Consider the following 23,399-nt stretch of genomic DNA (forward strand, 5'->3'; position numbering starts at 1 on the left):
TAAACTGAGATCCGTTATCGATTACGATTTCGTAAGGAACTCCATGCCTACAGATGATGTTTCTCCATACGAAACTTTTGACTTGGACATCTTTTATACTTGCGTACGAATCTGCCTCTACCCATTTTGAAAAGAAATCGGTGAGGACTAAAAGGAAACGCTTTTTGCTTTGAATTATGAAAGGGACCGACGATGTCCATGGCCCAGCGCATAAAAGGATATGCCGATGTGATGGAGGAGAGAACTTCGGCTGGTTGTCGGATGGTTGGAGCATGCCTCTGGCATTTTTCGCATTTTCGTGCGAACTTCTCGCAATCTCCGATCATCGTTGGCCAATAGTATATGTGGCGCTTGATTTTCACCGCCAGTGATCTTCCGCCGGAATGATTGCCGCAGGACCCATAATGTACTTCTTCCATCACTTTTCTCGCTTTTTCCCCTTCCAGGCACGTCATGAGTGGTCCGGAGAATCTCTATTTGTAAATTTTGCCGTCCACTGTTACGTAGCGCGCGGCCTGTGTTCAGACTTTGCGGGCTGCCCATTTCTCGGTGGGCAGGTGTCTGTCGATAATGTAGTCTCGAATTATCTGCAGCCATGGGGTGTCACAGCCGTAATCAGATTGCTCTGATTGCGGTTGTATCATAACTTCTTCTTCCTTGTCATCTTGACCTTTTATGAGGTTGACGACGATTGGTGGTCCGCTGCTCGGATGTTAGATGAACTCGACCGGAATTACCCTTTTAAGTCCTGGGTCAGAACTTGATGCTAAGGCCGCGAGAGCATCTGACTGGACGTTTTCGGATTGGGGAATTCGCGTAAGGGCAAAGCAGTCAAAATCTTGAGCTAGCTTTTGGACCAGTTTGAGGTACGCATCCATTCGTTCGTCCCTGGCTTCATACTCTCCGCTGAACTGACTAGCCACTAACTGGGAGTCCCAGTAAGCGTGGATGTTTCGTATCTTCAAGCCGTGAGCCAAACGCAGCCCTGCGATGAGTGCTTCTTATTCGGCCTCGTTGTTTGAGGCGTGGAATTCCAGTCTGAATGATTGCTCTAAAATCTCGCTCGTCGGAGATGTGAGGCGAATTCTGATGCCTGATCCCTGCTTGGATGAGGATCCGTCGACGTGGAGGAGCCAAGTGGAATTTGGTTCCTCGTTGGTCGTGGTCTCTGCTGGTAGTTCGACCAAGAAGTCTGCAAGTACTTGTGATTTTGCGCTTGTTCTTGGTCGGTACTCGATATCGTACTCGCTCAATTCGACCGCCCATTTGGCCAATCGGCCCGATTGACTCGGGCTATGCAGAATCGTCCGTAGGGGAAAGGTTGTGAGGACGACGATCGTGTGGGATTGGAAATATGGTCTTAGTTTTCAGGTCAATGTTACGACGGCGCATGCTAATTTTTCCATTAGCGGGTACCTAGATTCGGCATCCAGCAAAGTTTTGCCTATATAGAAAATAGGTTTCTGTTCACCGGGTTCCTCCCTGATCAGCACGTCGCTCACAGCTGTTGCCGATACAGCGACGTACCAGAACAAAGGTTCCCCCTCCACGGGTTTTGCGAGGACTGGAGGGGAAACTAAATACCGCTTCAGCTGTTGGAAAGCGTTTTCGCATTCTTCCGTCCACTCGAATTTTTTATTTCCCCGTAAGACATCGTAGAAGGGTAGGCACTTGTCCGTTGATCGTGAAATAAATCGATTAAGTGCCGCGACCCTACTGGTCAGCCTTTGGACCTCCCGCTTATTCTTCGGTGAAGCCATCTCGATCAGCGCGTTGATCTGTTTTGGATTAGCTTCGATGCCGCGGAAAGTGACTAGGTAGCCGAGGAATTCCCCTGATGCTACGGCAAACCTGCATTTTGTCGGGTTGAGCTTCATGTTATGGGAATTTAGCTGTGCGAAACATTCCTCGAGATGTGAAACGTGATCTTTTGCTTGGAGGGATTTAACGAGCATGTCGTCGATATAAACCTCCATCGTTTTACCGAGTTGTTTGGAGAACATACGGTTCACGAGTCGTTGGTAAGTTGCGCCAGCATTTTTGAGGCCGAAGGGCATTACCCTGTAGAAATAGGTTCCGCGATCGGTAATGAATGCAGTCTTCTCGCGATCGTCAGGGTTCATCATAATTTGATTGTAACCTGAGAAGGCGTCCATGAAAGACAGAAGTTCGTTACCCGCTGTTGCTTCTACTAATCGGTCGATATGTGGCAGAGGGAAACTATCTTTTGGACAGGCCTTGTTTAGGTCGGTAAAATCTACGCAAACTCGCCATTTCTCGTTTTTCTTTTTAACTACTACAGGGTTAGCGAGCCAGTCTGGATACCTTACTTCTGTTATAGACCCGACTTTAAGCAATTTTTCGACCTCGTCGTTTACCGCGGAAGCCCGTTCGGGTCCTAGCTTCCGCCTTTTTTGTTTGACGGGTTTGAAGGTCGGATTGATATTCAATTCGTGACAAGTTATGTTAATGTCGATCCCTGGCATATCTTCCGCGGCCCATGCGAAAGTATTGAGGTTCTTTTTTAGACAGATTATGAGCTCTGTCCTCAAAGGCTCGCGGAGATTGGCTCCGATCTCGACGCATCGTTCCGGAGATGCTTCGTCGAGACAGACTGTTACCACAGGTTCGCAAGTTGGTTCGCGTTTCTCCTCCAAGGCCGCGATGTTACGAGACTGCCAGAAGAGTTGCGCCGAATCTTGATTTCGCGAATCCTCGTTGGAGACCTTTTTCTCCGCTTTTCTAGGAGTGGTCTCGAGGTCTGCTCTTTTTCGTTTTTGTTCTGCGGCGTAACACACCTGTGATACTCTTGGGTTTCCCCAAATTACCTCGACTCCGTTAGGGGTTGGAAACTTGAGGCAAAGATGGTACGTTGATGGGAAGGCTCGCATGGTGTTCAACCATGGTGTTCCCATGATAACGTTGTAAGATGCGGGACGGTCAACGACTATAAAATCTGTGACTCTTGTCACGGTTCCGGCTTTGACTGCGAGATTAATCGACCCGTAGGCCATCGTTGTTTCTCCCGAAAGTCCCAGTAGTGGGTTGGGGTATTTCGTGATTTCGGATTGATCGATCCCCATTTTCTCGAGAGTATCTTTGAAGATGATATCCGCCGAACTTCCGGTGTCGATTAACACCCTAGCGACATCGACGTCTCGGATCGTCAGCTCGATAACAAGATGATCGTTTCGAGGTTTGGCTCGATCGACCGTTGCTCCCCCCCCCCTTGAACAAGATGACGTTTGCGCACGTCGAGTCTTGCATATCGTTTCTGATCGTTGAGTGGCTTTTGTGGGTTAGATTGATCCGTAGGGTCCCCTCCTTCTAGCGCCAAACTGTGGGAACCGAAATTCGCACTGTCGAGTTTTGTTAAAATAAGGAAACTAGGAAAACCCTAATTACCCAGTGATCCCGGATATCTGCTAATACCACACGCCAAACAATCAGAACACAATAATGACAACGATAAAGTATAAGAAATCGAAAAGAGAGAAAAGTATATATTATTCCGAATTCGCGTTTGAGCGTTACAACAAGGTAAGAGCCTGGGCTACGAGAGCTGTCGGCGAGATTCCTAGTTCTAAAACCCTAAGACGGCAATAACCTAGTTGAGTCGCAGCTCGAATAACAAAAACGGAAATATGCCTAATTGCTCTAAGTGCTAAGTTTGCTCTGAAAAAGTCCTTCTTTTGCTTCTCACCTTAGACTCCTTATATACTGGCTCTTAGGTCGGTTTACGCTTTTCTTCTTCTGCCCTTAAGCCGTCATAGCTTAAAAATGGAGATATTCCATTTTTTCCGATCTTCGTAATTATCTTTAAAATTTCGTAATTATCCGCGGAAACTTGACATTTATCTTTCCTTGCGAGCCAAGCGTAAACCGTCGTGCGGCTTACGGGCTATCAGTTAAGAAATCGTAAGCTGGGCCTCGAGTCGTGTCTTAGGTCCCTTTGGGCCGTCTTTTGACTCGAAGCATTTATTACGGCTTCTTTCGATAAAGAACAAACTTTTCGCAGTTTTTACCGTAAAGTTTGATCGATGAATTAGAATAGCGGGAAACACGAAATGGGTTCGCTACGATCTTCGGGAGATAGCATCGAAGGGTATACGGGAATGCATGGACTAATTGTCGTCTCGATGTTTCGGAAGAGCTCGGTCGCTACGTAGTGACCGAGCGGAACGAACGCTCGAGCTCGGTCGCTACGTAGCGACCCTTTTCGAGCTCTTGTCTGATGTCTCAGCTTTCCTCCGCAAAGCTTTTCATAAGGAAGAATCTATTTCGAAAAAGTATTTGTCTAAGAAGCTTATTCGTTTTCTTCTTCGGACATTTTGAATGTTAACTTCGTCGTAACCGTTTTTGACCCCAACACCCGCTCTTAACTTTTAACTAAAAAAGTTAAGAACCGGCTCTTAAAACTCTTATTTAAGAACCGGTTCTTAGCTTTTTTAGTTAAAAGTTAAGAGATGAGTTCTTATATTCCGCTAAGAACCCCATCCTAAGAACCCCAATAATCATGTTCTTAGGATTTTAGAAGATATGAAAGAAGATCTACGTCGCATTTTCTTTTTTTATTGAAACGATGAGTTTCGACAAAACTCGACACGTGTGCTGCCATAAAGAGTGACTTATCTAGGTGGATGCCTATGTGGCTTAACGAGAAGAGAACAAACTAGTGTTTATATATATATAGATAGATAGATATTTAAGGAGCTATTTACGTTTTAGGGTACTTTTCTATTGTTTCTTGCATGTCCACATACTTTGGGAATGAGGTGTACTTTTTCCCTTACTTTAACTATTTCACTCCCCAAAAAGCTCTTCTAGTGGACAAGCTTTCTAACCTTGGTTAAGTCTAAAGGAGCTAAGAAACTTCCTTTAAGATTGTCGTTACATGGGCTGGTTGCAATTAAATGGTCAAAAAATGGTAGTACATGAAACAGAGGTATTATTTGTGAGCCGTTAGATGAATATATTTTAGGAAAGAATCGGACAGCTCTCGTTAAAAGCAGTACAACGATGCTTTAAGCGGTAAAGCAGGGTTGTGGTCATCAATGCATGGGTGGACAGACGTGGTTTCCTGCAACGGTGTGTAGGTGGGTTAGTTTCATTTGCGGCACTCTAATTGCAGATGGTTTCGCACTATTATGGCGTGGGAAGCATAAGTAAGATGATGTGTACTTGTATTGTCTTTGTTTGAGGGCTGAGCTCGTTGATGGCGTTTATAGTCGTGTGGTCAGCTGCTTTTGGTTGGTTGCCTGTGTTTTCCTGCAACGGTGTGTTGTTGGGTGAGTTACAATTTGAAGCAATCTAATTGCAGATGGTTTTTCACTATTATGACGTGGGAAGCACGAGTAGGATGAGTAGAAGATGTGTACCTGTATTGTCTTTGTTTGAGGGTTGAACTCGTCGATGGATTTTATAGTCGTGTGGTTAGCTGCTTGTGGTTGGTTGCATGTGGTTGCCTGCTCAGGGGTTTTGTGTTTTAGGTGCACGGCAAGCAACGAATCTGAAAACACGGGTTGAGAGTATTTAAATCACGGGCTCACCTGCGTAGGATAGTCTGGAAGAGAATAGTCAGGCATGTCAGCATCTTGTATTGGCGCAGAGCTTGTGGGTGACTGTCAGGCTGTGGAGAAGTTTGTGCGAGACAGGGGACTGGCGAGCAGGGATATCGAAGATACGTTCCTGACGAAACAGAGTATGTCGGGTTTGGAATATACGTTTAACCGTTTCGTCGGGAATCGGTTTGTTGCAAAGAGTCGTTCCGGTAGACGGCGATCTGGCCGGGAACTCGCACATGTGTCTGCATGAAGAAGTAATTAGAACGAGTGAGAAAGTAGTGACTGTAAAAAGTGAGAAAGAAGTTTCTGGGGAGAAGAACATCGATAAATAAGAGAAGGAGCGACATACCAGTCATTGAGGGGCAACCAAAGTACTTCTCCTAACTTCGTCTCGACGGAGAATCGGCGAACAAGACGGGGTGAAACTAGAGCTGCGGCGAGGAGAGATTAATCAACGACATTTAGGACTTTTTAGAGGATATGGTAATTTGAGATTGTCTGAGAGGATTGTGTTGAGTAATCGAAGATTTGAGAGGATTTCGGCTAGGGTTAAACCGTCGACGTAGAGATGCGGCGGGGGAGAAAAATCAGCGACAATTAGGGTTGGTGAATAGCACGAGACGAGAAATAAGATTTGGTAAAGAGGTAAATTGTGTTGTGTGTAAAAAGTAATAAATTTAACCATGGTAAAAAGAGTTAACTAGAGTAGTCATGGTTCTAGGGTAGTTCAGTCATTTGAGAACAGTAAAGTACTCCACATGTAGAGAGTATGTCTAGTTGATATGGAAAAAGGATAAAGTATGTGTGAATGTAAAATCTACATATTTAAGTGGTCAGATTCAAAATCGGTATATGATGTTGGGCCTTGGTTAGAGACATAAGGCCAATCAAAATCGTCACACTATATTATTTCTTTTTTTTCTTTTTTTCTTTTTTTTGATCAACTCACTTTTCTTCTTCTCCACTCCAAAAAACTCCACAGATCTCTCCGACGAGACGACAATGGCCGCAGCGATGGTTCTCGACCCTAAAGCATCTCCGCCACTGATGGATCAATCCACAACCGACGAAGAAGATCCCTACTCCCGTCTCAAATCCCTCGAACGGCAGCTAGAGTTCACGGACATCCAAGAGGAATACGTTAAAGACGAGCAAAAGAATCTCAAACGAGAGCTCTTACGCGCTCAAGAGGAGGTCAAGAGAATCCAATCCGTGCCTCTAGTGATTGGCCAGTTCATGGAGATGGTGGATCAGAACAACGGCATCGTCGGATCCACCACAGGCTCCAATTACTACGTTCGGATTCTCAGCACCATCAACAGAGAAGACCTGAAGCCTTCTGCTTCCGTCGCCCTTCACCGTCACTCGAACGCCCTCGTCGATGTTTTGCCGCCTGAGGCGGATTCTAGCATCTCTCTTCTTAGTCAATCCGAGAAGCCTGACGTCTCCTACAATGTAAAGTCTCCTCCTTTTTCTAAATTAGGGTTCTGGGTTTTTGAAAAGGTCTTGGCTTTATATAGATTAGGTTTCGGGTGTCTGAAAAGGTATTGTCTTTTTGTAGATTAGGGTATGGGTTTTTGAAAAGAGATTAGCTTTTGTTGTTGTTGTAGGATATTGGAGGATGTGATATTCAGAAGCAGGAGATTCGCGAGGCTGTTGAGTTACCACTTACCCACCACGAGCTTTACAAACAGATTGGTATTGACCCACCACGAGGTGTCTTGCTCTATGGACCTCCTGGGACTGGGAAGACTATGTTGGCTAAGGCTGTTGCTAATCACACAACAGCTGCTTTCATTAGGGTTGTTGGCTCCGAGTTTGTGCAGAAGTACCTCGGCGAGGTATTGAAAAAAAATCATAGCTTTGTTCATTGTTTGAGGCTTTTTATATTGGGTGATTGTAGTTGGTGACTGTAACTTGTCCTTTGATTGCAGGGACCTCGTATGGTTCGTGATGTCTTCCGTCTTGCCAAGGAGAATGCTCCAGCTATCATCTTTATTGATGAGGTAGATGCCATCGCTACTGCTAGGTTCGATGCTCAGACTGGAGCTGATAGGGAAGTTCAGCGTATTCTCATGGAACTACTTAATCAGGTCAGAACAGGAAACAATTTAGTGTATGTATTTATTTTGATATTCTCTTGAGGTGTAATTCAGATCTTATGGTGTAGACTATGGACTTCAAGATTGTGGTCTATAAATGCCATGATGCCTAGTTTCAGGTTAAGTTGTGTTCTAACTTGTTTTTGGTGAATTTCGATGTAGATGGATGGATTTGACCAGACCGTAAATGTCAAAGTCATAATGGCCACCAACAGAGCAGACACTCTTGATCCTGCTCTCTTACGTCCTGGGAGACTTGATCGTAAGATTGAGTTCCCCCTTCCCGATAGACGTCAAAAGAGGCTTGTTTTCCAGGTTAGTTAACTACTACAAGTACTTGAATGCTGAATTAACTTGTGAAAGAAATGTTAAACCAAATGTTTCTTAAGAGAATGTGTTTAAATTTTAATGATCTTTAATCACATGACATGTCATACTTTCTGTCTTATTGACTCTTTTTTTTTTTTCCTTGTGTAGGTATGCACCGCCAAGATGAACCTAAGTGATGAGGTTGACTTGGAAGACTATGTTTCACGGCCTGATAAAATTAGCGCTGCTGAGGTTAGTTTACTTTGCTTGCTTTTATATGCTTCCCACTAGAGTTTGCCTCTCCGTTGTTTCTATATCACCACCTAATGATTTTCTAAGAATTGTGCACGTGAGATAATGCGTAAAACCCAACATTGGCGGTTAGGTGGTTTGATTTACTTTATCTGGTAGTAATGTTGATGGAAACTGACCCTACAATGATTGCATGAAAATCCTTACATTTGAGTATTTTGCAACCAAAGATGATAGATATCAAGTAACATACTAATTCAATATTATGTTGAACAACGCAGATAGCAGCAATCTGCCAGGAAGCTGGAATGCATGCGGTGCGTAAGAACAGATATGTGATACTGCCCAAGGATTTCGAGAAGGGTTACCGCTCGAATGTGAAGAAGCCAGACACGGACTTTGAGTTCTACAAGTGAGTAGAAAGCGAAGATGGGAATCAGATTATGCGTTTTGTTGAAATTCAAGTGTTTTTTTAGTGGACATGAATTTGCCTGTTTAATGTATGACCTAAGTTGCATCTCTAATTCATGAAGCTCAAGTTCACACATGTTTGTGTTTCTTTAGTCTCCCTGCCTTTACAGTTCAATCTATAAAAAAACAGTGGAGTTACATCTCTAATTCTTTGGGTTTGTGTTTAGTCTCCCAGCTTTCTACAGTTACATTTATATAAAAGAAAAAGTAGTGGGTGCCTGAAATTTGGCAAGTAAGCACCAGGTGATAGCATCAATGTCTTGTGTCTGATTCCATGCCCGGCACCATCCACAAACACAAAATGCTTCTCACTCATCTTCAAATCTTCTTATACATCCAGTATTTCTTCCTACAATTATCTTTTGTAGCTAGGTATCTTTCTGTACATTGCTATGATGCGCTTGTCATCATGTCAATTTTTATACATTAGAAGAACGATTTTGAAAATGCAGCATTGTCCAACTGACAAAGTTTATCACGTTCTTCTCCACCATACGATGTAAATATTATACTTTCTTTTTTTTTGCGAAGAATGTAAATTTCATTACTAGAATGATGGTTTGGTTATAATTTGAATGAACCAGAATCTGCTTATGAAAGCTATTCTGTTCTTAAGGACCCCAAAAAAGTTTTAAAAAGATCCTTACGAAACTAAAATTAAGTCCAAGGCAAACCAGTAGAGGTGAGCAATGAAAATAATATGAACTAGGACTAGTGACAACTGATTACATCCCTAACACACCGCTTCTCGATCCTGGAAAAGACCAAGAGAATAGCAAAGACAGCAGTTCAACAGAAACTCACCCGAAGGTGGCTCCAATGTAAATATTATACATACCACTTACCAGTCTCATCTTGCATTCTCGATGTGGTGTGGAGCAACTTTAGTGGCCCACTTACACGTCTTCTGAACCAATGCACGAGAGGACCAAAGCGAGGCAGGGTGGACACGAATCGGATTTTTGGAGGTATTCGTGATTCCCGTTTCGTTCGAATAATCAATCATCCGATCTGATCTGATCCGTAACGTATATTCGGTGTTTCGGATATCCAGAAAATTTTAGATTTTTGATCGGATATCTGATTCGATCCGTAAAAATAAATAAAAACTAAATAAATTCCAAAATAATATAAAATAATAATATTTTATTATTTTATTGCAAAAATAAAAATTCATTTATTTTTAAAATTTCTAATAAATAATTTAATAAATCTAGTAAATAAAAATACTATTAACTTATACACAATATATTATTTATATAACTTATATATATAATTTTTTAAATATATGTGTATATATGCATATAACGGATCGGATCGGATCGGATATTCGTTCGTAAAAATATTAGTATGTATGATTTATTTCGTTTCTTACGGATATTGCATATTAGTATTTGCTTTGCTTCAGATTTTTCAGTTCAAATCGAGATGAATAACGAATAGAATCAAAATTTACGGATATTTTGCCTATTCACGGAGACATGCGACATTTACAGTTTTACATTTATTTTTCTTGCTCTTACGACCTTTTCGATTTTTTAGATCTTACAACTTTATAGATTCTTATGAAAAATATCTGCGTGCTTTTTGTTTGAATATGAGTAATCTCCTTAAATTTAGGAATCCACATCACACAATTCCACTAGTATAAAGTTTTTAATTGATAGTTATAGTATTCAATTTTGAAAAAAAATAGTTTAAGTGAAATAAATTAACTATAGGTATTAAAGATTGTTTTACATGTTTTCTAGTGTATAACTCATCAAAGAAGTTTGTTAAAGTTTATAGTTATCAAATAATTTTTTTCAAACCAGGTTTTCTTTTAAAAAATAATTGAAATGTTGTACCGGATGGACCAAAATAATCTAATATTTTTGAATTTTTGTTCTATGATTCTTACAGTAATTAACATAACAAGATTTGACTAAAACAGAAGAAAAAGATTTGCAAGATAGTATTCTCTATTCATTAACTAAAATTTTCAAATAATCTGAATCTAGCAGTTATAGTGGATTATACATGTAAGTAGCTAAATTTATTTCAAATGATTGTAATGAGTTGTGTGTGTGGCTGTCAGCAGTTAGAACTTTGAATGTGCTGACGCATCATAAGAAAATAAATTATTTAAATTACAAAACATGTAATGTCTAATGCATTATGAAATGAAAAGCTAAGTGGAGCGCCACAAAAATATAATTTTGTGTTGGCCTTTTGATATTACTCCCCTAAACCCTGAAAAAGTGTTCGTAATTGCATTAAGAATTAAAAAAACTCCAGATTTTTAGACAAAAAAGGTAATTTAAAATATTCAGCGTCTGCAAAAATTGATATTTTGACTGCGCAATTCAACTTCAAGTATGTGTGAGAATGGCAACATAATACTAAAATAAATAGTCTTAGATGACCATTTCTTTTATTAATCAGTCGGTTTGATTAGTGGGGGGAGAGAGGTCAAAATACAACCCTTAATCCCTATTATACGAACCTCTTGTATCTTCTCCACATGGACACTATGGAATTAGTCCCAAAGATTACGTAACTAAATACATAAAAATTTTACAGACAGACAACCAATCACTTGGCCACGTTTTATTGCTAAATACTTTGTCCGCAATATCTGTTGTCTTGAAAGGTAATAAGTGTATAAAATCTTCTGACTTTAAATTTTTTTTTTTTTCAACAATCTGAAAAAGCCTCATTGCATCATCAATCATCATCTCCCTCTCTGCTTAACCTCCCTTGCAAGCCTCACAACATCTTCTACTTCTTGTCAGGTTCTGTTCCTTGTCCTTTTCTCTGTATAAGTATTTGCAAATTCTCGATTCTTTTGAGGGGAAAAGGAATAAAAGAGACCGACGTTTTTTTTTTTTTGGTATTATTTGTCTTTCAGAAAAAGAAGTCGTCTTTTCACATTGTATCTCATGATTGTCTCTTGTGTGCTTCCAGCTTTCTCATAGGGTCCATCGATTTTTGCAGCCATGGATTATGATCTGGTAAACATTCAAAAAAAAAACAAAAAGAAGAAGATTTTGTCTTTCTTTTTTTCCTTATAACAAGAATCAATTCTCATATCTTGATTTTTGCTAGGTTCGTTCCAAGAAGAGTAGTATCAAGAGAGCAGAATCCACCAAATCACATCTATGGTGGTGGGATAGTCATATCGGCCTCAAGAACTCAAAGTGGCTCGAGAACAATCTCGATGGTGAGTAGTCTATTGTCCTGTTAAATCATGTGTTCATTAGCTTCTTAAGCTTACAAAGTTAGGTGGATAGTCTTTTTCATAATCATGAATGTTTATTGTGTGGTTCAGAGATGGACAGGAGCGTGAAACGGATGGTGAAGTTAATAGAAGAAGATGCAGATTCGTTCGCCAAGAAGGCAGAGATGTATTACCAAAAGAGACCTGAGCTTCTCACCCTCGTCGACGAGTTTCACCGCATCTACCGTTCTCTAGCCGAGCGTTACGAGAACATCACCGGAGAGCTGAGGAAAACCTCTCCCTTAGAGCTTCAATCACAGGGCTCTGGCTTTTCTGACGTCTCCTCCTCTGACATCACCGCTGAGCTTAATAGGTTAAGCCGTCCTCCTTCTCGCCGTGCCCCTGGTTTTGACTACTTCCTTGGCTCTGGAGGAGGACTTCCCTCTGATGTTTATCATAATAAAGATGGAGATGATTCTGCTTCTGTTACAGATTCTGAACTTGAGTCTGATGATTCTTCTTCTGTGACTAATTACCCTGGCTATGCTAGCGTTGGCTCTGACTTTCAGTATTTGACTAAAAGGGTAGCTGATCTTGATCTTGAGCTGCGTGAGGCTAAGGAGAGAGTGAGGATGCAGCTTGAAGGAAACACTGAGAGCTTGATGATGACAAGGGTGAAGAGTGAGTTCGTTGATTATCCTGCCAAACTCGCTGCTTGCGAGCAGGAACTGAGAGATGCAAACGAGAAGATACAAAACTCAGAAGACCAAATCTACATGTTAAAGAGCCAGCTCGCTAGATACTTGCCACCAGAGTTGGATGATGAAGAGGCCTTAGCTTCAACACAAGACGTGGACGTCGACGTTGAGACTTTGTCCGAAGAGCTGAGGATCACAACCCTGAGGCTTAGGGAGGCGGAGAAAGAGAACGGTATCATGAGAAGAGAAGTTGAGAGGAGCAGGTGCGATGACGCAAAGCTCAAGAGCCTGCAAAGCTTGCTTGACTCGGCTCAGAAAGAGATTGCAGCGTGGAAAAGCAAGTCAACTGCGGATAGAAGAGAGGTTGCGAAGCTGCAAGATAGAGTCTCCATGATGAAACATAGTTTAGCAGGTAGAGATCATGAGATCAGGGATCTGAGGACAGCTTTGTCTGACGCGGAAGAGAAGATATTCCCGGAGAAGGCACAGGTTAAAGCCGAGATAGCCAAGCTGTTGGAGGAGAAAACACATAGAGATGAGCAGTTTAAGTTGCTGGAAGCGCAAGTGCGTTATCTTGAAGACGAGATAAGAAGAGTGGCTAATGAGAAATTGGAAGAGGAGGAAAGGCTGAAGGGAGAAATTGAAGTGCTGAATGTGGATAAGGAAGAGAAAGAGAGATGCTTAGAGACGGTAACTAAAAAAGTGAGCGAGCTAGAGTCAGAGATGAGTCAGCTTGGAAATGAAATGAAAGCAAAAGAGAGTAGGAGTGTAGAGATGGAAAAGGAGGTGGAGAAGCAGAGGAGGGAGGTAGAAGAAGTAGCAGAAGAGAAGAGGGAAGTGATAAGACAACTCTGTTCGTCACTTGTTTACTACAAAGACGAGTGTAAGAGACTACGCGATGACTTTTCAGCGCATCGACCAAGAAGACCATCCTCTATTCTAGCTTCTTAATTATGATGTATAGCATATATACACATTGTAACTTTTGTTTTGTGTTTACTATTTTACATATAGAAAGCTGTTTTGGGTTTGGTTTGGTGAAAAGAAAAAGAGAAGCTTAAAAGATTTGGGAACAGTTTGGGTTTGATATTAGATATGCATTACATAGTTTGTGTGTTTGGAATTAAAATAAGGCAGATGACATTTTAAAGTGGTTACAAACGCTACTGTTTATGACCTTTGGTGCATTGCTCACATACATATATAAATAAGAGTTTCATTCACTTATTCAGACCAATCAACATGAGTAATATGGGTGTGCCCTGTACAGCTTAATACCCAGAAGAGAGTGCTTACTTGAGACGCTCACCAAAATCAAACTTCACCAGGAAGCATAGTATCTACCGGGCCAAGATCACAGAAGGCGATGCCCTGAAACATACATACATGAAGCAACTAAGGTTAGCTTCTATTAAAACAGGTTTTATTTGAATAGACAAGACTGATACATACGTCTCCAGTGAGGTGTGCAACACATTGCTTCTCAGCTAACAGTTCTGCTTCCGACTGCAATGTTTTCATGTCTCAGTTTTACTTCTGGCAGTTAAACACAAAACCCACAAAACACTAACTTTAAGAAGGCAATACCTTGGCGATTCGTTTACGAAGGTAGTCATCAATTTCTACATCCTTGACAAGTTCATAATCTCCATCTCCCTGGAAACAAACACAATTTTAATAATTGCCACTAGAGAAAAGATTCTTAAGTATTAAGGATAGAACATACCTTTGACCGGCATGGCATGCTGAAAACGAGGTCCTCAGCAATACCATAAGGATTTCCATTTGTATACACCTAAACAAAAAAAATCCTATCAAAGTCTGAACCAATCTATCTTGTTGTTATCAAAATGAGAGTAAAAAAAAAAAGATGGTACCCCAGTGGAAAACCAGTCACCCTCAGGAGTAGGAGTTACAAGGGACTTTATAGCATCAACAATGGAAACAGCTGTAGAAGCAGCAGAAGAACGACCCCATTTCTGAATTAGTAAGCCACCTCTCTGTAAACACAAACGCAAAAGCAACTTACTCAGCCAATAGTGTTATCTCCCTTGAATCATCATAATATCAGAGGAAACGACATGTTACCTTCTGGACACTCTCAGTGAATCCCTCTTCTAACCATTTGTGATCTGAAATAACCTCCTTCACCGGCAGTCCATTGATTCTTGCATTCAAGAAGTCTGGCACCTGTTTCACCTCTAGAAAATAAAAGAAACATCCAAAGAGATAGAGAAACAACGAACGACATTTAGAGCAAGTAAAGGCAAACCTGAGTCGTTGAGTGGTTTCCCCATATGGTCATATTAGAGACTTTGTCATAGAAGACACCAGCTTTAAGAGCAAGCTGGCATTTGGCCCTATTCTCATCCAACCTCGTGAGGGCATGGAAGTTCTTTGCAGGAATGTTGGGAGCATTTTTAAGACAAATCAAGGCACTAAAAAGAAGATAAAATGAGTACAAAAGAAGTATACATAAGATGTTAAGCGTTGATTAAGAGATGTAGCTTACTTGGTGTTGCAAGGGTTTCCCACTACAAGGACCTTGACATTAGGAGAGGCAACTGCGTTAAGAGCTTTTCCCTGCTCAGCAAATATCTGTCCATTGATGTCCAACAATGCAGCACGTTCCATTCCGGGGCCTCGAGGCTTTGCACCAATCAGAAGAGCCCACTCCACATCTTGGAACACTTCGTATGGATCTGTTCCTATATCAACTTCTCTCAACAAGGGGAACAAGGAATCCTCGAGTTCCATTGCAACGCCTTCTAGGGCTTGGATTGATCTCTCTGATCCGAGAAGTTTCAAAGCAATGGGTTGGTCTGGTCCAAACACTGCACCTGAAGCAAGCTACATCCAGAATATGCAAAGGTTACAAAAGATAAAAAGATTAACGACCAATGATTAGTATGTAATAAACAAGATAACTTACTTTGAAGAGAAGGTGGTTAGATATCATTCCTGCAGCACCTGAAACTGCAATACTGATCATCTTCTTCCATGACTTCGTCTCCTCTTCCTGGAAACACACACACACACACACATGGTAACATTCAAAATCAAAGAATATTGCAGATTTATACCAAAACAGTTATACATATACTACCATATATATCCATGTGAAGCAGAGGATTATCTATGATTTAATGAAACAGAGAGAAAGTAAAGATTACAGCTTTGAGGTCATAGGTGAGGCAGAACACTCCATAACACTCTTTCTTCGTCTTCACCGACCCATTATCTTGAACCGCTACAGGCGCTTGGTTACTTTAACCATAGATTCAAAAACAAGCATCTGATCAGATAAAGGTTGAAACTTTAATATAGTGAATAAGTAATTAGAGACTTACTTCTGAGAAACAGAGCATGAGATTTTGGAGGTGGAAGTTGCGTGGAGAGGAGGTGGAAGAAGAAGATGGCGAAACTGGTTTGAAAGATGCAACTTGGAGGAGAGGCGAAGCTGAGACGACGAGTTGAGAAACGGCGACGTCGTTTTGGGGGTTGTAAGCTCTGCCATGGCCATTATCGCACAGACAGACACAAACTGTGGAGAAGACAGAGAGAGAGAGAGAGAGAGAGAGAGAGAGAGAGAGCGCCAAGTCAGAGAGATCGAATGAATGAGGATTGGCGAATCCGTGGATAAGGCTCGGGTAACGACACTTGTCAATTATTTGCCATCGAATATCATCTTTGACTTCAGGCCCATCTTAAGGCCCAACTTAAGGCCCATTATACATTAATCTGAAATCGTTCGGTATTCCGACAAATATCTGAAACCGCTGCTCGGAGCTATTCATCTTCTCCGTTCGATTTGCAAACTTTCATCTTTGGGAAGCAAACAAAAGGTGCAATTTTGATCGCAAAAGTTTCAATAATGGAGATTATCGACAAATGGGTTGCTGAATTTTTGATCCGTTGTCAACACAATCCTAGGGTTTCCCCTACTAACCTGCTCTCAGCGCTGAGATTTGGAGATTCCGGCGATTGCTTAAAGCTCAAGGTATCTTCTGTTTTGCTGGACTTATCTGATTCGTTGACCCGAGGTAGTGTGGACGAGGGAACGCTTGACCTACTCGAGATTCTTGAGAAGCTTCTGTTGCAGCAGTGTTCGGTTATTACGGAGTCTCACAAGTCTGCTTATTGCTGGACGGCTGCTGAGTGCACGCTTAGGTTCATGTGGCCGTTGGATCCTTTGGATGGTTTGTTCACCGACGCTCTTGAGAGGATATGGACGAAAAGGATTGGGTTTTTGAAGGAGAGTGGGAGCGGTTTGGTGAGCGATGAGTTGTTGAAATGGGAGGCTGATCTGAAGAAGGCTGTTGAGGATCCTGAGATGTATCAGCGGATTCGCGAGAGTAACATCCGGTACACTGCCATCTCCTTTCTCAATCAGCTTCTTAAAGAGCAGTGGGGGCTACTTGGGAGTTCCTCTCTTGAGTCAGTAGCTCAAAGGAGGTTTCGTAAGCGCAAGGCTGAGAACAATGTAGAGGGTGATGGTGTTCGCAGCAGAGAGGGTCCAAATGGTGTTGATGAAAGGACGGGGCGTATGGAGAGTGACAACCTTGATAACTCTAACGAGAATGGGGACAATAGAGATGCTGAAGGAGTGGGATGTCCGGAGAATGATGGGATTGATAAGGTCAATGAACAACTTGCAGCAGAGGAGGAAGGGACAATGGGTTCACAAGAACAGAAACATGAGTCAAGTCCTGATAAGGGGGACAAAATGGCTGCTCGGGAGCTGAAGGATTATTTGTTGGAGATTCAACGACAAATCGACCCTTCCACTAGGCAAGTGCAAGAACCTAACGATGCATTCGACCACTCCGTAAATGTCACTCCTCAGCCTTCAAGGGTTAACAGGACTGGAACAAGCGGTCAAGACCATATTGAAACGCCGGTCAGTGTTAGTGAATTTTCCTTCAAGATGATCTCTAAACTTCTTTTTCTTTGGTTGATGAAAACTTGTGGTTTACTTGTGAAACAACAGGATAATGCAAGTGAGAAAGGTTCGAGTAGTCAGGGAACATGGTCTGGAAGAGTTCGGCCTCGTCTATCTAGCCCCGTACCTTTGAATGTATCCCCGTTGAAGAAAACAAATTCCCCTGTCAGAAGGCCAAAGAAGTTCTGGACGCCTGAAGAAGTGGAAGCTCTGAGGGCAGGAGTAAAAGAGTACGCAGCACTCTTTGCCAAGTCCCTTACTCTATTATCAATAGTCGATGCTGATACATCTTGATCTTGGCGCACTTTACACGTTTATAACATTGTCAATTTGTTGTTGTTGTCGTTGTGAAGGTATGGTAAATCATGGAAAGATATAAAGAATGCAAACCCTGCAGTATTCGCAGAGAGGACTGAGGTGAGCACATCCTTTGTTTACATTTATACTCTTTAGTTATATGGGAAAGTGTGAGTGATATAAATGATTGTAACTTGGTAGGTGGATTTGAAGGACAAATGGAGGAACTTAGTTCGGTAGAGGTAAAAAGTTTTGGTTGCGCTATGGGTCTGACTTGCTATAGAGTTTTGCCTGCGTGACATATCAACTGTGGAGAGGTTGGTCAAGAAATGGTCTTTACACATATTGTGTAGTGAATGAGCAGAATAGAATGATATGCTCGTGGGACAATTCTAGCTGCAACCTTTGTTGTAGTCATTGTCAAACTTATACGGCTGTTCTTGTTTGGGATATGTTCCATCCTTATCTTCATTTTACTACCATCTTTGTCTCTATATCTCTACTTTTACACGTGTCAAGTAACCGTCAAACCACAACAAAACAGTAGTCAAATATGCATAAACATATCCATTTTGATTTATGATTGCCAACATTCTGACCTTCCTTATAGACAAATATATTGGTTCAATGCATATTTGTTGTCTTATACTTGTTTACTACAGAACCCTGAACTGCATGAAGCCTGAAGGAACTCAGGAAGTCGCCGCCAACAAAAAAAATCAAATGTTCAACGGTGATGTCACTATCACTCTATTCTCTTCCACCTCTTTGTCATGTTCCCCACTTATGTTCTGAAGACTTTCCCCTTTTTTCTTGTCGTTTTCATTTTTTTTCCTTAGTTTCAATACATTGCATTTGTAGTTTCCACCAAACTAATAATGGGTTCCATTAAATCGTTCGAGCAGTTTCCTCAAGCAACAAAACTCTTACCTTCCCCAGTATCGCGTTTCCAGTAAACACCACACTTTCTTAACTCTTATCATCTTTGCTATTGTATCTGTGGTTGACAAAATAAACCAAGGGTATATTCTCTTTCTTCTTTAGCATATTTACCCATTTAATTTTTTTCAAAATGATGCACGTTTGATGGTTTTTGTCAATGCTATGGCTTGAGTATCTTTTATTAGCAACGAAGATTTGTCAAAGCTTTGTGTGTGTTTTTTCTTATTTATGTTATACAATTGGGTCAATATAAATAAAATGATTATCTGTAATACATGTGATGCAAGCAACGTTGAGGCTATTGTATTTTTTTCATTATATTATGTGATTAAGGCCACGTACTGTTCAACGTATTATCTGCTGACGCTTCTTTGATGAAGTAGAATAAGAAGTAATAGGACGACTTTTGGGATCCAGATATAGCTCATCCTCTCAAAAAATTTGGGAGAATCAATCTAGTTTTGGTCAACCATGAACATGAATCAAGTTTCAGAGTATGTGGAAACCGATCCGACTGGTCGCTATGGACGTGTAAGTAGGGAGACTTACTCTTATGTCCACGAATCAATACCTTTTTTGTAACACTTGGTTTTTATGCTGGAACAGTTTGCTGAAGTTCTTGGAAGGGGAGCTATGAAAACAGTGTACAAAGCTATCGACGAGATGCTGGGGATAGAAGTAGCGTGGAGCCAGGTGAAGCTAAAAGAGGTTCTACGTTCTTCTGTTGATCTACAGAGGCTCTACTCAGAGGTTCATCTTCTCAGCACTCTAAACCACAAATCTATCATTCGTTTCTACACTTCCTGGATCGATGTTCATTCCCATACTCTCAACTTCATCACCGAGTTGTTCACTTCTGGGACTCTCCGACAGTAATCCTCTTACACCTTTAAAAAATATTTAATCAAAACTTTTATTTGTATGAAAACTTGTCCCTTTTCTTGTGTAGATACAAAAACAAGTACTTGCGGATAGATATTCGAGCAATCAAGTCGTGGGCTCGGCAGATCTTGGAAGGGCTTGTTTATCTCCACGGCCACGACCCTCCTGTGATCCATAGAGACCTTAAGTGTGATAACATCTTTGTTAATGGCCATCTTGGTCAAGTCAAAATAGGCGATCTTGGTCTTGCAAGAATGCTCCGGGACTGCCACGCTGCCACTAGTGTCATCGGTATGTAGTAGCAAAACTCATTTGTCCTCACTTGTACAGATGATCCTTTGCTTAGTAGACCACTTTGTGCTTCTTTTTCACCTAGGCACTCCCGAGTTCATGGCTCCAGAACTATACGAGGAGAACTATAATGAACTCATTGACGTTTATTCCTTTGGAATGTGCTTTTTGGAGATGATCACCTCTGAGTTCCCGTATAGTGAATGCAACAATCCGGCGCAGATTTACAAGAAAGTTGTCGCGGTATGTCTTAATATCTGTGTGAGAATATTGATGAAGCTACCTCAGTTGAACTAATGTGTTCTTTTCCAGGGAAAGCTACCAGGAGCCTTTTATAGAGTTGAAGACATCGAGGCACAGAGATTCATCGGGAAGTGCCTTGTGCCTGCCTCAAAGAGAGTATCAGCAAGAGAACTATTGCAAGATCCGTTCCTCGCATCTGACGAGTCATGGATGGTGTACGCAAGTGGTGCTAGGAATCTGAAGCCCTTCTTGAACGAGAATGAAATGGATAGACTGAAGTTGGAAGAGGATGAAACTGGGGAGGTGGACTTTGAAGATAACAAAATCTATCTGAAACTACCAATCGCAAATGAAAACGGTAAACATGACTGAGTTGAATAAGCTGATCATTTTGTTATTCGGTTGCTTAATTGTTTCTTGTTTACAGGTTTGGCGAAGAACGTGTCCTTCTGCTTTGACATCATGAACGATACTTCCATAGATGTTGCAACGGAGATGGTGAAAGAACTCGAGATCACAGAATGGGATCCGGTAGAGATTGCTAAAATGATTGATGGAGAGATCTCTTCTTTGGTCCCTGGTTGGGGGTCCGAGGAAGATGATGAATCTCCTCATGATTATCATACTCCTTTTCACTCTTCTTCCTCGCCTTCATCCTCTCGAGCTTCACTCTCTAACTATATGGCTCCAGGCCGTCAAGATTGGCTACAAGGTATGGAAAGTAAACACCAGATCCAACATCTGTAGTGTGTGATTCATATGTTTATACAAAAAAAGTTTTTTGAGAGAGAAAAAATTAAAAACTGCAGATGATGAGACGTATTCTCAGAGTTCTTCAAATTCAGGGTCTTACTCCAACCTCAACTACATATCTGTAGATGAGCACATCTCCTCCCAACCTACTGCTATGAACAGAACTCACAACGTGACAAGGTTTTGCCCTGAAGAAAGCTACCATCTTCATTCAGGACAAGCCAGCATCTATGCAGCTTCTTCTAGTTCAAGTAACTCGAGACTGGCATCAGACAACCGCGTGCTCACGAGGAACCGCTCGCTTGTAGACGTGCATCGGTCGCTGGTGGAAGAAGCTAGAAAAAGAAGGTTGATCAAAACTGTTGGAGACGTTGAGAACGTTGGGTTTCAGTCGCCTTATGCTGTTTCCAGGAAGCCAAGGAGCTCAAGGCGCTAAGCTTCTCTCACTTTTTATTCATGTAATGTCTATAGTAATAATGCGGATAAACAAACTTGCTGGTTTCAAAATGTAAAAAGGTTACATGTGTGTTTCAATAAAGTTGCCTTTTGGTTTTACATAGAGCGAGTCAAATGAAACCATGTTTTCTCGAAGGCTTTGATGATTGTGTCGTGATACTCGCTTGAGTTCAGAGAAAGGTAACATGCAAGAAGATCTTCCAGGTCTTTCTGTTCCTTCATCTTGTTCTCCACGATCATCTCAACCATGGATTCTCTGAAGTCTTTTTCTGGATCCACTGAAGTCAAAACTATAGCGAAACTCTCTGCTGTTTCCTTCTTCATCATTGGTTGTGGGGACGTTCTTCCCTTTGTCTTCTTTCTGGCGATCCTTGGTGAATTAGCTCGAATCCTTATACCTGTTGAACCAGCTTTCGGTTTCTTCAGTTTCTGCTGTCTCTTTATTTCAAGAGGTGGTTTCTTTATAGTCTCAGACAAGTCAGGACTAGAGTTGTATGTGACTGAAGGATCTTCAGAAACTAGCTTCTTCACAGAATGGTTGTTCTTGACGTCAACTGAATGAGATTCAAGATAGTCTTGGTCAGAAGGAGATGGTGACAGAGGATCTGACGAGCTTCCAACGGTGGAATCAGAGACTGCATTTGCAGAGGATGGTTTAGAGCGATGATCCCGAGAAGAAGTGAGAGAAGGCTCTACAATGTTTGCATTTGCAGAGAATGACTTGGAGCGATGATCCCGAGAAGAAGTGAGAGAAGGCTCAAGAATGATTGCATTTGAAGAGGTTGGTTTAGAGCGATGATTACGAGAAGTGGTGAGAGGGACATGAGGGTTGAAGGAGGAGGAAGAGGAAGAGAGCTTGAGCCTAGAGGAAGGCTTGTAAACGGTCTTACGTTTGAGTTTTCTCTTGAAAGGAGATTTTGGTGGCGGTGAAGAAGAGCCTTGAGGGTGATAAGGAGATGAAGAAAGACGAAGAGTGTTTCTTGAGGAAGAAGCATCAGTGGAGAGGCGTTTGGGAGAAGAAGGAAGGTGTTTTCTGCTACTTCTGCTCATGCCTTTGAGCTTATAGAGCCATGAGGGAGGCATCATGTCTGAAAATCTGAACTTGTGAGTCCCCATTTTCTGATTCATCTCTTTCATTTTTCTCACAAGACTTTTGAACTCTTTGTCAATAAAAAAAACAAGGACAAAAGCAATGAGAAGTAAAAGAGAGGGTTCAGTTTGGGGTCCACTCTCTCTTTCTTTAACTCTTGTTTTGTCTCTTTCAGAACAGATAAGAAAAAGAACAAAACAAAAAAGTAGTTTCTTAATCAAAAGGGGGGTTTTTACTTAAATTTCGCTCCTTGAAGCATTCAAAAAGCTAAGAGTGGCTTCCATGTCAAGACTCATTCCCATAAACAACAAAGCATTTCTTTTGAAATGACAGTCATTATTTGTCTGTCCCCCAAATGACATCTATCTCCTTAATTCACAATCCATAATCTTGTAAAAGAAGCAAACAAAAAGAACTTATTTATGACAATGTTTAAGAAAGAAAAAAAACACTCTAGGTAACGGTTTTATACAGGATTAGCGTCTAAACTAGCGTTTGTTGCCATCTATAAAACATCGATTTTACGGACATAAGACAGTTAATCTAGTGGCTAAATTTCGGATTAACTCGTTAAAATATAAGAATTGCATGTCAAAATTTTTGTTAGCAATGTTCTATTTTTTCGAAGAAGAGTTAAATTACATAGCATATCAAAGAAAAATATATAAGTCTATTGGCCAAACTAAAGTTATATCAAACAGCTAAAGTTAACTTAACACTGATCGGATCCGGTAATCATGGATCCCACAAATTACATAACGTGAACTCCACACTCTTCCATAATGACGCTAACGTATGATGTGAATTTATCAACAAATACATTCTCACTCAACAATCCATTATAGGCCCAACAAAAGCCCATTATAACTGAAAACTAGTAAACAAGGTCAAACAAAAGCCCAATAAGA

The 23,399-nt window shown here is 41.3% G+C and overlaps 6 protein-coding genes across 11 annotated transcripts; 4 read left to right on the forward strand and 2 right to left on the reverse strand.

The window, feature by feature from the left end:
- Nucleotides 1-6,449: 6,449 nt before the first annotated feature.
- Nucleotides 6,450-8,845, forward strand: LOC106435088 (26S proteasome regulatory subunit 6B homolog). Its single transcript, XM_013875935.3, has 6 exons — nt 6,450-7,019; nt 7,175-7,405; nt 7,499-7,657; nt 7,829-7,981; nt 8,144-8,227; nt 8,509-8,845. Exons 1-6 carry the CDS (start codon nt 6,567-6,569, stop codon nt 8,641-8,643), a joined length of 1,215 nt encoding a protein of 404 aa, XP_013731389.2. The 5' UTR covers nt 6,450-6,566; the 3' UTR covers nt 8,644-8,845.
- Nucleotides 8,846-11,240: 2,395 nt separating this feature from the next.
- On the forward strand, nt 11,241-13,670 carry LOC106435078 (protein NETWORKED 4A). 2 transcript variants are annotated; one of them, XM_013875927.3, is made up of 4 exons: nt 11,241-11,472; nt 11,645-11,691; nt 11,786-11,900; nt 12,009-13,670. In XM_013875927.3, exons 2-4 carry the CDS (start codon nt 11,677-11,679, stop codon nt 13,544-13,546), a joined length of 1,668 nt encoding a protein of 555 aa, XP_013731381.1. In that variant the 5' UTR covers nt 11,241-11,472; nt 11,645-11,676; the 3' UTR covers nt 13,547-13,670. The 2 variants fall into 2 exon arrangements, with proteins under 2 accessions (XP_013731381.1, XP_022565723.1); XM_022710002.2 differs by having other exon boundaries at nt 11,434-11,691.
- On the reverse strand, nt 13,659-16,242 carry LOC106435080 (malate dehydrogenase [NADP], chloroplastic-like). Its single transcript, XM_048768937.1, has 11 exons — nt 15,946-16,242; nt 15,769-15,862; nt 15,528-15,614; nt 15,108-15,445; nt 14,868-15,033; nt 14,684-14,785; nt 14,473-14,595; nt 14,322-14,390; nt 14,183-14,251; nt 14,048-14,101; nt 13,659-13,966 (listed from the first exon to the last, which is right to left on the reverse strand). The coding sequence occupies exons 1-11, from the start codon at nt 16,116-16,118 to the stop codon at nt 13,910-13,912; spliced, it is 1,332 nt and encodes a 443-aa protein (XP_048624894.1). The 5' UTR covers nt 16,119-16,242; the 3' UTR covers nt 13,659-13,909.
- A 31-nt stretch (nt 16,243-16,273) lies between these two features.
- Nucleotides 16,274-19,295, forward strand: LOC106435082. Of its 5 annotated transcripts, XR_007328931.1 has the most exons (6): nt 16,282-17,495; nt 17,580-17,767; nt 17,891-17,954; nt 18,036-18,151; nt 18,497-18,567; nt 19,160-19,295. XR_007328931.1 is itself a non-coding variant. In XM_048768938.1 (5 exons), the coding sequence occupies exons 1-4, from the start codon at nt 16,470-16,472 to the stop codon at nt 18,072-18,074; spliced, it is 1,317 nt and encodes a 438-aa protein (XP_048624895.1). In that variant the 5' UTR covers nt 16,274-16,469; the 3' UTR covers nt 18,075-18,076; nt 18,497-18,732. The 5 variants fall into 5 exon arrangements, 3 of the variants coding, with proteins under 3 accessions (XP_048624895.1, XP_013716715.2, XP_022549034.2); XM_048768938.1 differs by lacking the exon at nt 19,160-19,295 and having other exon boundaries at nt 16,274-17,495; nt 18,036-18,076; nt 18,497-18,732; XR_007328930.1 differs by lacking the exon at nt 19,160-19,295 and having other exon boundaries at nt 18,497-18,732.
- Nucleotides 19,160-21,500, forward strand: LOC106435079 (probable serine/threonine-protein kinase WNK4). Its single transcript, XM_048768936.1, has 7 exons — nt 19,160-19,307; nt 19,383-19,648; nt 19,726-19,949; nt 20,035-20,192; nt 20,262-20,550; nt 20,620-20,913; nt 21,002-21,500. The coding sequence occupies exons 1-7, from the start codon at nt 19,248-19,250 to the stop codon at nt 21,379-21,381; spliced, it is 1,671 nt and encodes a 556-aa protein (XP_048624893.1). The 5' UTR covers nt 19,160-19,247; the 3' UTR covers nt 21,382-21,500.
- LOC106435083 (transcription repressor OFP3-like) lies at nt 21,420-23,015 on the reverse strand. The gene has a single exon (XM_013875929.3). It carries the CDS (start codon nt 22,536-22,538, stop codon nt 21,498-21,500), a length of 1,041 nt encoding a protein of 346 aa, XP_013731383.1. The 5' UTR covers nt 22,539-23,015; the 3' UTR covers nt 21,420-21,497.
- Between the last annotated feature and the right edge of the window lie 384 nt (nt 23,016-23,399).

The sequence above is a fragment of the Brassica napus genome, chromosome C9, assembly GCF_020379485.1.
Source record: "Brassica napus cultivar Da-Ae chromosome C9, Da-Ae, whole genome shotgun sequence".
Taxonomy (NCBI): Eukaryota; Viridiplantae; Streptophyta; class Magnoliopsida; order Brassicales; family Brassicaceae; genus Brassica; species Brassica napus.

Excerpts from the sequence above, each read along its gene's own strand:
- LOC106435088 (XM_013875935.3), top strand. The coding sequence starts at position 6,567 with ATGGCCGCAGCGATGGTTCTCGACCCTAAAGCATCTCCGCCACTGATG. Across the intron at positions 7,658-7,828 it reads TCATGGAACTACTTAATCAG|ATGGATGGATTTGACCAGAC; the intron begins GTCAGAACAGGA and ends ATTTCGATGTAG. Across the intron at positions 8,228-8,508 it reads ATAAAATTAGCGCTGCTGAG|ATAGCAGCAATCTGCCAGGA; the intron begins GTTAGTTTACTT and ends TGAACAACGCAG.
- LOC106435078 (XM_013875927.3), top strand. Across the intron at positions 11,901-12,008 it reads GCTCGAGAACAATCTCGATG|AGATGGACAGGAGCGTGAAA; the intron begins GTGAGTAGTCTA and ends TGTGTGGTTCAG.
- LOC106435080 (XM_048768937.1), bottom strand. The coding sequence starts at position 16,118 with ATGGCCATGGCAGAGCTTACAACCCCCAAAACGACGTCGCCGTTTCTC. Across the intron at positions 15,863-15,945 it reads TCATGCTCTGTTTCTCAGAA|TAACCAAGCGCCTGTAGCGG; the intron begins GTAAGTCTCTAA and ends CTATGGTTAAAG. Across the intron at positions 15,615-15,768 it reads TCACCTATGACCTCAAAGCT|GAAGAGGAGACGAAGTCATG; the intron begins GTAATCTTTACT and ends GTGTGTTTCCAG.
- LOC106435082 (XM_048768938.1), top strand. The coding sequence starts at position 16,470 with ATGGAGATTATCGACAAATGGGTTGCTGAATTTTTGATCCGTTGTCAA. Across the intron at positions 17,768-17,890 it reads CTGAGGGCAGGAGTAAAAGA|GTATGGTAAATCATGGAAAG; the intron begins GTACGCAGCACT and ends GTCGTTGTGAAG. Across the intron at positions 17,955-18,035 it reads TATTCGCAGAGAGGACTGAG|GTGGATTTGAAGGACAAATG; the intron begins GTGAGCACATCC and ends GTAACTTGGTAG.
- LOC106435079 (XM_048768936.1), top strand. The coding sequence starts at position 19,248 with ATGAACATGAATCAAGTTTCAGAGTATGTGGAAACCGATCCGACTGGT. Across the intron at positions 19,649-19,725 it reads ACTTCTGGGACTCTCCGACA|ATACAAAAACAAGTACTTGC; the intron begins GTAATCCTCTTA and ends TTTCTTGTGTAG. Across the intron at positions 20,551-20,619 it reads ACCAATCGCAAATGAAAACG|GTTTGGCGAAGAACGTGTCC; the intron begins GTAAACATGACT and ends TCTTGTTTACAG.
- LOC106435083 (XM_013875929.3), bottom strand. The coding sequence starts at position 22,538 with ATGAAAGAGATGAATCAGAAAATGGGGACTCACAAGTTCAGATTTTCA.